General features: G+C 37.8%; 1 protein-coding gene across 1 annotated transcript in view; it reads left to right on the top strand.

Moving 5' to 3' along the window:
* The window catches only part of LOC121482350 (transient receptor potential cation channel subfamily M member 3-like), a 67913-nt gene extending 65578 nt beyond the window's left edge, over positions 1 to 2335 (top strand). The window contains exon 6 of the mRNA XM_041740255.1: positions 2157 to 2335. Within this exon, the coding sequence (XP_041596189.1) occupies positions 2157 to 2335 (179 nt within the window). The remainder of the gene's footprint in view (positions 1 to 2156) is intronic.
* Positions 2336 to 11483: the final 9148 nt, after the last annotated feature.

Genomic DNA, 11483 nt, shown 5'->3' on the forward strand with positions numbered 1-11483 from the left:
TTGTCTGATAGATTGCAGATCACTGGAAATTCAGGAAGGCCCATTCTAGGACTTCTCCATGAGAACATTGAGTGGATCACAGTTGGTCTGTGAGTTGGAGTAAAGATCCCACTGACAGAATCAGTGCTCAAGACCAGAATTTGGCAAAGGGCTCTCTTGGAAGAACCTAGAAATAAGTCTCAACATACCATTTGGTATAAAACAGCAAGTACAGTGCAATGTTCCTTGATATGCAACAATACGACAGCACGCACTCAAGCAAGGAAAAGGGGAAAATTAGATGGCATAGTTCTTTGGGGAATACCTCATAAAAGAATTTGAAACATTGGAGTAGAGACTCTTTTTCAAGGCATATTAAAATAGTGATCCACATAGGGGTGGGTATGTCATATGTCAGCAAGTTGTCTTCCAGAAGAAGTGTGTTGTATTAACATTTCAAGTTAGCCCTTAGTTTTCAAAGAGCCTTTCAACAGGAATTTCTTTAATCCTCATAATCAGCAGTGGGGAAAATATTTCCTTCATAGAAACGTAGAATTTTAAAGTGACATTTTGCCTGAATCAGTAAGGGTTTTGGGGCCAAAGAGGAGCTGCTTTGACCTTTCACTTCCCTCTCCTTGGACTTGAAGGGGTAATTCTCAAAACTTCTCCATCCACAGAAACATTGGATGGCATCACAGGTCATCCATCCCTCTCCTCTGATTCCTTCTGCAGTACAAAAAAGAAATCTTGGGACCCCCAATCGTCATTTTCTTACATTTTTAAAACATTGATTTTTGTGTAACTGACATTTTGGATCATTCCTTTAAGATGAAATGAAACCATGAAAAACATTGACTTAGGAAATAAAAGGCCCCAGAATACCGATACACTGTAGAAGTGTAACAGGTCACCCAAGTCAAATACAATCTCTTATTAATGGAACAAGAAAGCAAACCTCCAACTATTATTTATCACAGGACAGCAGTTTCTGGATGAAAGAAAAAAAAAACACAGCAGGAGGGGAAAGGGGAAAAACTGGGATGGCTAAAGGCCTTTTTTGTTTTTTTTTTTAGTTCATATTTACAGAAGTGGTACAGAATCTTGATTATTTGTTTTTTAAGTTAACTGCTCAGTAAAAAGCCATCTCATTTTTATGGTACTGGTCAATTCCTTAATTGTTCTGGGAAGGTGAAGAGTGAGAAAATGCAGTGTGATACCAAAATAAGGAAGAGAAGTGACTCAATGAACTATGATGACACTTGAGAGGTTGCTCGAAAATGCGCTTCATTTCTTTTTCATCACATCTCTCAGGGGCGAGAGACATTAATATTCCTCTTTAATATGTTAGGTCAAACCATGTGTGAGTGCTGGCGTTAGGGGAACTTTTACATCTTCTAGCTCACCATTAATAGCTTAAATTCTTTAGAAAAGGTCTGTGACACCCCCTGAATTCAACAACTGTTTCCGGACCACCCCTTATGTGCTTGGTGGCACCTTGCTCAGTGGTAAATGACACAGTAATGGCAACTAGCAGGTGGCAGATGGCAGGTGCCACATCTACTGTGTTCTTTATCATGACTGTTAAGCTGTTAAGAACCAATAATCAAGCTGATCATTTATGGTCACTTATAGATAGACCCTAATGCAGCCAATAGTTGACTTGACAAGTGCAAACCTGCCCCCAGTTGTCTCGAATAGCCTTTGATAAAGAGAACCATTCAGGTGTTTTCTCAGCACTGTGATGATGTCAAGGATCCAGCCCATTTTAAATTCCCATTTTTTGTATAAGAAACTGAACCACTGGGTTCATGTGAGACTTGGTTAAAGTCTTTTGGCTGCTGGCTCAGGGCTTCATCTACTAACCAATTCCTTTCTCTCCCTCCTCACCCTATGCACCCCCTATCCCTGTAAACTATGGCAGTGGATGCCATCCTTGGCCCCAGCACTGTGGGAGCTCTGGGGAGAGGGCAAAATCACATAGACTCTCTGGTGGGAAGATTCTGCTAGAGGATGTTGTATAAAATTTTTGCTCCATATTTTATCCCTTCATATGTTGTTATCTCCCCCTTGCTCAGTAATTTTAGTTTGTGCTTTTTGTTCCCCTTTTTGTTTCTTTGGTTTGCTGGCTTTGTGTTCTTTTCTCTTTTTTTTCCTTTTCTTTTCCTTTTTTCATGCAGGAATCGGTCAAGGCGTTCCGGTGGTGGCGCTCATTGTGGAAGGAGGACCCAATGTGATCTCAATTGTCTTGGAGTACCTTCGAGACACCCCTCCCGTGCCAGTTGTTGTCTGTGATGGGAGTGGACGGGCATCGGACATCCTGGCTTTTGGGCATAAATATTCAGAAGAAGGCGGGTAGGTAATTTGTCAGGCCCTGTAAGAGACCTTTGAGTACAAAGCCTGTGTGCCAAGCTTGGGAAGATGATATCAGTTGATTGGGATGTTTGGTATGGGAAGGTGCTGGGGAAGAGCAGGGGAACATATTATAAATGTCTAAATGTCCTAAATGAGAAATTCCATGAAAGCTCCAGTAGACCAGTCTTATAAAGACAAAAGGAAAGGAGGAGGTTATAGGACTTGGTGTCCTTTCTCTTCATTTCTTCTCTTTTTTGCTCCTCCCACTAAGGAGAAGCAGGGACTGAGTTTTAACACATAAAGCAAAGCTAACCTGGATCATATAGTTCAGGTTAGTACCTTGGGAGAGGCTGGGATATATAGCTTCACTGAACTGCTGCAGGTTTACAAAGGCCAAACATTTACAAGACCTTTTGGTGGCCCATGTTGCCAAATCCCCCTAGATTCGCTTAGAAAGCAGAGCCACTAACCCCTCTGGTCCTCTGTACACCCTTCCTGGACTCCTCGCCCTTCCCATGCACTTTCCTTGGTCTATATATTCCCCATTGCTACTTTCAACAATCCAAAGTCCCAGCCCCAAGGAGGACTTCCCTTCCCATACTTCCCTGCCAGTCTGAGTTCTCTCCTGATGAATAGTAAAATCCAAGCACTCCTGCATATTATTAGATCAAAGTAAGTCATCCCAAGGCATGAATGTGTGAGGAGAAAAACTCAGGAGGAGTCATTGAATTTTTTTTAAATGTTGTAAAAAGTTTTATTTAAAAAAAAATGTTTAAGAAAGTTTTTTATCTCTATACCCAACATGGGGCTCAAACTCACAACCCTGAGATTAAGAGTCACATGCTCTTCTGACTGAGCCAGGCAGGCATCCCAAGTCATTGAATTTTTAAATAAGGAACTTCCTGACCTAATCAATTCTCCTAACACATGAAACTGGTGGGAGAAAGGAGCCCCGAAGGAAATGGGACCTTTTATTCATCCCTTTTACAAACATACACAAAGTGGCTCCTGGGTGCCATGCACTGAGATGGGAAAAAGCATAACAACTATTCCTACCCTCAAAGAGCTCATAGAAAGTCTGTGAGTAGGCCAGTATGTAATGATAATAGAGAGTGATCAGTGAGCCTGCCGACTGCAGGACATGCCCTCCTCCACCTGTCTGCCAGACAGCCCAGCAGCGCTCCAGGTGCGCGGTTAACACAGACCCTTCTCTGGTAAGTGTGTGAACCTAAAGTGGCAAAGGGGGCGTAGGAAAGTCACCAGCCCTCCAGGTAACATTGCAAACAGTTAAAGTGATTTCAGGCCTGTGAAAGTTATTGATATGAAAACAAAAAAAAAAACAAAAAATAAATAAATTTTTAAAAAAAAACAATATTGCTAAGCATGAAATTGGAGTTTGCTTCCTGGCAAATATAAATTACTTTTATCTTTTCCTTTCATTGTAAATATTGGTTTGTTCTATAGCTAGAAAACTGAAAAGAACATTTGCCCAAAGCCTTCATGTCGTTTACCAACCAGAGTTCAGGATCCTCAGTTGTTCTTTGCTTTTATTAAAAATTTAGCCATAGTTCTCATCGATTCAAATATAGCAACGTGTTCCTTTTTCAAAAATAACTAAAGTACTTATACTGTTTTTAGCTTTGGCTTACTTTTTTTGCCTCCCAGTGCTTGTAATTATTTTATTGTATTTCCGAAAAGTAGAGACAAGGTTGCATTCAGAATGCACATTTCCTTTTCAGAAAATTCATGAAAAGTGAGCATCACATTATTTCAGGTTTCCTAGGTCTGTACACAATGAAGGTCTGAACCCAGGGCCTACTTTTTGTCCTTATTGGGGGTTGTATACTTTGAAAATGTTACAATTTTCCAATTCTTCCTGCTTCTGTTTTTTATACAGGGGAAATGTTACACGTTTTAGAGCTTGGGTGGGGTGGGAGGGTGTGTCTGTATTATTTAAGCTAGGGGACAGATACACAGGGCAGTTATGTGCTTCCCCAAGGCCACATGGCCCAGGATCTTGTGCCAGGATTCTTTCTGGTCTATTATAAAAATTCACTGAAATGGATTTTGTGGTATGTGCCTTTGTGTTTCTTATGTAGTACTTCAATGATACTGTCTTTTAATACAAGTGCACTTAAGTTTCCTTCAGCTTCCCCTTTGCACTATAATTTCTAAATTTTTTGTATTATTCCATGTATTCTCAAAAGATAAAATCAATGCATTCCTGGTGGTAAACCAATGTCCAAGCTGACCAAAGTGGGTTCCTTTCCCCAACCCTTTTTTTTTAAGATTTTTTTTAAAGTTCTTATTTAAATTCCAGTTAGTTAACACATAGTGTAATATTAGTTTCAGGCATCATGTGGATTCTTTTTCTTCCCCTGACACAGATACAAATTAAGAGTCAGAAGTATGCCCTTTTAACTTTAATCAGCGATTTTACTTTTAAAATGAAAGTTTAGTTTTAGTTATGGTTATTTTATGACTAAAATACACAAAATCTCTCTTTTTTTTTTTTTTTTTTTTAAGATTTTATTTATTTAGTCAGGAGAGAGGCAGAGACAAAGGCAGAAGGAGAAGTAGGCTCCCTGGATCACTCCCTGAGCTAAAGGCAGCCACTCAATCACTGAGCCACCCAGGTGCCCTGCAAAAGCATAATCTATATAGGATCTTTGCAAACACACAAACCATAGTTGATTTTCAAAGAACCCAAAGGCATGCAGATAACTAGCATGATGATAAAGAGTTGAGTTATAATTTCTTATGTTGGGAATTATTAAAATTAAAACTTTAAAAATTTTAAGAAATATTTAGAAACAGTTAGGAAAATTGAAACTCCAAGAGAAGCCTTGTATTGAGAAGCTTTGTATTTGTCAATCCAAATATATAAATCTATATTTATTTATTTTATATGGTATTATAATAAAACTATGCTCTTGCTCCATGAGAGGAATTATAAATTTATCATGATCAAATGAATCCATGGCGTTTCTCTGGATCATCTGAATAACTGCCAGAATTAATCATGTTTATTTAGCTTGAGTAAGAATTTGTCTGGCCACACATGTGCAGCCAATTTAAAAAAGCATTTCCAAAGAATATTATTTTGCAGGAGTGTGTTTTCTCTATGCTGAAAAAAACAAAAACAAACAAAAATGAGCCTATTTTAGACTTTCTTCACCAAGATTTTCTTCTTCAAGTTCTAAAAAATCCAACAAAGTTGGGATATGTTTCACTAAAAATAAATATCAATGTATAACTATATGTTCACATAAACAAATCTATATAAATAAATGAGTGTAGTTGTACATATAAAATCGATGATAGAAAACACATACACCTTTTTTACGAAACCTGAATCAGAGTTTGTAATCATTGATTTTTACTTTTCAGTTATTTTACTAATTTAAATATCTTTTAAAATGTTTTAAACTCATTTACAGATTGTTAAATAAATAATACAGGTCCAAGAACTGTAAATGTGTGTATTCAGCTATAAAGTTTTTCATTTTATGAAGGAGTGAATGAAATTTATACACCTTGCATTTTAACTTTTGTGAACTTGATAATTTTGCCTTTAAACTCCCTGTTATTAACCATCTTCCAAGAATATAAATTTGAAAGGGCATCACTATGGAAGCAAATTATAATTGTCAAAACTAATTAACTTTTGTAGATGAGATTATTTGAGGTAGAGGAAGACAGGCCATATCTATCCCAACACAAATGGGTTTGGATAAACTAGGAGGCATTTGCAATTAAATTCTTACTCTTGCCTTCTCTGTCTCTGCTCCATGGTACATGCTACCCAAAAGAAATGGCCAAACTTTCTTATTCCTTTATTGCTGTACTTGATTTTCTATTTCTCACCTGTCATAGTTTAGAATGAGTCACAAGTCACTTTCCCTAACTCATTTCTTTCCTTAAAAATATTATCAAAAATTTTTTCTAAACCATGAATGACAAAACACTGAAAACAGAAACAGATTAATACTACCAAAGGGGTATTAGATTTGATTACCTAAGTTTTCAGGTAAAAGATTCCACTTTTTGCTGTTGACCGAGCTGACCAACATCACCCATAGTCAGGAACACCTTTCAGGCTATAGGAACCTGCAAAGTCAGAGATGGCTTGAAAATTAATAAAGTAAGTCTTAAATTGCAGAGAAACGTGGTCTTGCTCCTCATTTATCAGTGAGAAAGTACTGCACAGATGAAAAATGTCAGCGTGGAAAAGGCATCTGAATGAATGTTCATTCTGAAATGATGCTCCTTGTTTATCTGGATTTTACTGCTGATCCTTACATTTATTTTAGTGTCTTTTTCCTTGAAAATAATTATCTGGATTTACCCTTTTTAGAGAGCCTAGGATAAGAAGCAAAACCTGTAGTAGCAGAAAGCCTTAAAGATCTTAAGGTAGTCTATTGATAACTTTTGGGAAATTATCCATTGAGCAGACATCAATAGATTTTCACATTCTTTTTTTTTTTTTTAAGATTTTATTTATTCATGAAAGACGCACACAGAGAGAGGCAGAGACATTGGCAGAGGGAGAAGCAGGCTCCCTGCAGGGAGTCCTATGTGCCCCGACTTTCACATTCTTATGTGTCAGATTTGTGGAGAAACACTGAGGAATGGCCTGCTCTTGAGGCCAGGAATAGATAATATATTTCAAATAAAAAATCTGATTATCAGGGCGCCTCGGTGGCTCGGTGGTTGAGCATCTATCTGCCTTTGGCTCAGGTTGTGATCCCAGAGTCCCAGGATCAAGTCCCATATCGGGCTCCCTGCGGGGAGCCTGCTTCTCCCTCTGCCTATGTCTCTGCCTCTCTCTCTCTCTCTCTCTGTGTCTCTTATGAATAAATAAAATATTTTTTAATCTGATTATCATCCTTGTTTAAAGGGAGCTTAATAAAGGTCCCTACATTTTCAATTAGCTGAGGCAAAGGCATAAATGGAAGACAAAGTAGAGATGAACAAGGAAAAATATGTTGCGGGGCTTCAAATTATATCACTATATCACAGATGTAACAAAAGTTTGATTCTCTCCAAGTACACCTCAAAATGACCAAAATCAGGAGAGAGTCACCAGAAAACTAGCCATTTTAGAAATCCAGGCGTAGTCTCTTTTCCGTAGGGCCTATCACTCTGTGCCATGGTTACTAATGCTTTCTTCTGCTGCTTAAGATTTCCATCTAAGGCTGAAGGATGTCACAGCCCTATCATTTGTCTCTATGAGATCTGCTGAAAGAAAGTAATTGATCTCAGTGGTTTGTATCCCAGTATGATTTAGGCATAATTGGAATGTCAAGAGAGAAAGAAGGAAACAAATATCAAGCATACTGACTCCAAGTGTCCATTTCAGTTTTCATTAATTTTATCTTACCTTGTCTCTTTTCCAGAATTTTCTATAAGAGGGCATGTCAAAACTTGATTCTGTTTTGTAACTTCCTCAGAAGGGAAGGAAAGACAGTTGGAAACACGTTGTACAGACAAAGGATACTGGGGGCTTTATTTACAAAAAGTGTTGTTTTTGTCAACTGTTTTCTAAGTTAACATTTATTGAGTGCCTATGCTCTGCATGGAACTTTTAGAGAATGAGCAAGACTTGCCCCTAGCAGAGATTCTATGAGGAAATTAAAACATAGGCATGAATACAGATAACTAGAAGGTCAGGTGTGCTGTGATAAGTGTTTCAAGAGCCCAGAGGACAAAGTATCTGAGTGTGGTATTCCTCCTAAGAATCTATTCAATGGAACAACTATGTTAATTACCCACAAAATGGTAATATAGTGACTCTGTTGCTCCTTTTTCCTTTTCCATCAAAAACTGGATCCAAACTGAGGGTCAGCCTGAATGACCAAGAAAAAGCTAATATTTGGCCCTTTTATGTAACTCAACACAGAAAAAAAAAGAATCAGTCTGCAGAGTATTGAAGGAAGTTAATAAAAGAGATAATTTTATCAGATAGTGTGTATGTGTGTATACATATTATTATGTTGAATTTATATATACCCAAATTTATATATATTTTAATATATTATATTAATATATAAAATTATAATTAATATATCAATATAATATAAATGCATTATAGATAAGTTAGTATATATTTTATGTATTAATATTATATCAATTATATATTATACATTAATATATTTTTATATTATATATTTCTATATTGAATTTAAATATTTCAGTTTAATAAAATCAATTTAAATGGCAAATTAATGAAATTATATATGATTATATATATATATACACTAATGCCTATAATTACTAAATTGCAATTTTTATATTGCAATTTTTCCCGTTGTAGAATATATTAAACATATTGCTATGTAGATACCTGTGTCATTGTCTCCCAAGTCTCACAAGGCTAGAGTAGCTTCATTTATTTAGGAAACTTCATAATAATATACTGATGTCTTCCAGTTTGCTACTTGATCCCTCCATGTTGTGTCAGCATGGAGAGAATGAAGCACTGATTTTAAAACAATTACCTAGCATTCATGGAAGAAAGTATGAGTGAGAGGAAAAGTTTTATTGATCTCAATTGGTTAGTCAGGTCTCCACATTGATTAAATTTGCTTTAGAATTGCTCAGCTCCAAGTTGGGAAAGTGTGGCCTTGAATATAAACAGCAAACATCAGAAAAATACACAGAGCCGCATAATCCATTATGACAAAGAAATCGTTTTTCGGAGAACCACTGCCCACGACTTTTAGACAGCCCATCAATGCCAAGTGAAGATTTCAAAGGATGGATTAACTATGTTCTCTGAGATTTGCTTAGCTAACTTCCTGGCCACTTGTTACACAGAAAACATTCAAAATAGGCGTGTGGTTATCACACTGCAGCATGCCTGAGAATGTTAGGAGACAGCCTCCCCCGAATATTCTTATTCAGTGTACCTGGGATAGGGTGCAGAAACTGCTTGAAACCAAAACCATAGGGATTCCGGGGCCTCTGGCAGGCTCAGTCAATTAAGCATCAGACTCGATTTGGGCTCTGTCATGACCTCAGGATTTTGAGGTCAAGCCCTGCATAAGGCTCCATACTCAGCAGGGAGTTGCTTGAGATTCTCTCTCCCTCTTTCTCTGCCCCTCCACCTGCTTGCTGGCTCTCTCGCTTTCTCTCTAAAAAGGTAGTAAATCTTTAAAAAGGAGTCCCGGTGATTCCAACCAGAGTAGTCCATGGTCCATGCCTTCAGAAACTCTAAATGTATATGAATGAACTGTCTTCATACTTCTCTGATGTTTTCAGAAAGAGCTTCCTCACTTTCTGTGCCTCATGTATATGCTCAGCAGACCAGCCCTTGCATTGTTACCACAAGCACTTTGTACCTTCTGCCAAGTTTTGTCTCTGGAACCCAGTTGACTTGAAAAGTTTATTTAGCACTAATCATCTCATTTATTTCTTGATCACAGCTGTTCTTGGTTCCAAACATCTGTTAGACTTGAAAATCCCTCCCTTGAAGGGAAGGAAAGCCACACCACAAAAATACTCATTTTGAAAGGACTGGTAGATTTCTCTGTTCATATTTTTATTTACATGGATTTCTTAAGGGCATTCAGTTCACTTCCTTATTTCTTTTGAAAATGATTTTCTGACTAGTTCAAAATGTATGACCAATTTCAAAAGAGAAAAGAAAAAGAGAATGAGAAATGTAAAAGTGTTTAAAACCAAAATGGTGCTAGTTGTGAATGATGGCTCTCTCTGCTGTTGGAGATACCACTGACAATCATCAAGGCCACTAACTTCCCCATTAGAAATTTTCGGCTCATTTTCCTTTGATTTCATAATTCCAGGGGACAACCATTTAAGATTCCTAATGTCCCACTTACCTGGTAGCATTAATTTCACTTTCTTAGAGCTCTTGGGTCCCTTCCCATATGAAACCTCAGAAGTACAATATATAAAAGACAAAATACATGTTTGCTCTGGTGAAGCCAGGGTGGAAGGCCTAGACCAGTGGTTCTTAAGTATTTGTCTTGAATCAAAATCACCTGGAGGGCTTATTAAAAATCAAAGAGCTGGGCTTCATATCAGTTTTTCTAATTCAGTCTGATTGGCCAGGTGATTTGCATTTCCAAGGAGTTCCCAGAAGATGCTGATGCTGTTGATCCAGGGACCATAACTTGAGAACCACTGGGCTAGAGCCCTCCTCTCTCTGCCTGGCTCTCACCCACTAAGGCAGCTCTGAGCAGCTTTGGAGCACCTCTTCAAATTCTAGGGGCTTCCTTGTGGAACCCAGTTGAAGACCATTAATCCACAGGTCAAGTCCATATTCCTTTGCTTGGTTAGACTCAAGACCTTTTCCATTCTGGCCCCAGCCTCTCTCTAAGACCATCTCAATGAACCTTCCATTCACCAGACAACCAAGCTAAATTGTCCTCCCCACTGCTGCCATATGCCTCTCTGCCTTAGCATGAAATGTACATGTACATTTCCTTCACTGCTTCTACAAGGTAGCTTTCTTTCATGAAAAGAAGCAGCGAGGGCTTTAAAATCCACAAATACATTTTTTTTCACAAATACATTTAAAATGTATCTGAGGGAGCCACAGATAATAAAATGCCCTGGTATTTAATCCCTCTACCTTAGAGGAGATGAATTTTGAATCATCCTGGCTGACATGAGAACCTGCAGCTTCTAGAAATAGAGTGGATTAACATCTCACCCAGGAGTATCATTAATAATAGATAATGTTTGCAGTGTTCTTAATGGACTTCCATTAGAGTCCCCATGCAATTCTCATTGTTGATTACGGACCACAGGATTCATAAAAACTAAATACAACAGTGGCCACCTGCTATAAAAGCTTCTTCCACCAGAGACACACTAAAGATGCATTAAAGTAGCATTCCAAGGTTAACTCACGTCTTTATTACTGTTGTCAAGAAAAGTCTCCCTCAACTTCAATAAAGCTTCTTCTTTAATTGTCCTAATTGCTGGACAATTGTCCTGGAGTTGGTCCACCTATTTGTTGCATTTTCTGGGTATATTCAACGCAAATTAAATATCCATACATAAGCAGTGACCCCTAAAGTAAGTAGTAAAAGATCGATTCCTTAAAATTCATGGAAGTCATAGTTCAGTGTCTTGGAGACAAACCTAGAATTTGGAGTTCTTTAGCCCTATGATATCCTTGG

Source organism: Vulpes lagopus, chromosome 2 (genome assembly GCF_018345385.1).
Source record: "Vulpes lagopus strain Blue_001 chromosome 2, ASM1834538v1, whole genome shotgun sequence".
NCBI classification, from domain to species: domain Eukaryota; kingdom Metazoa; phylum Chordata; class Mammalia; order Carnivora; family Canidae; genus Vulpes; species Vulpes lagopus.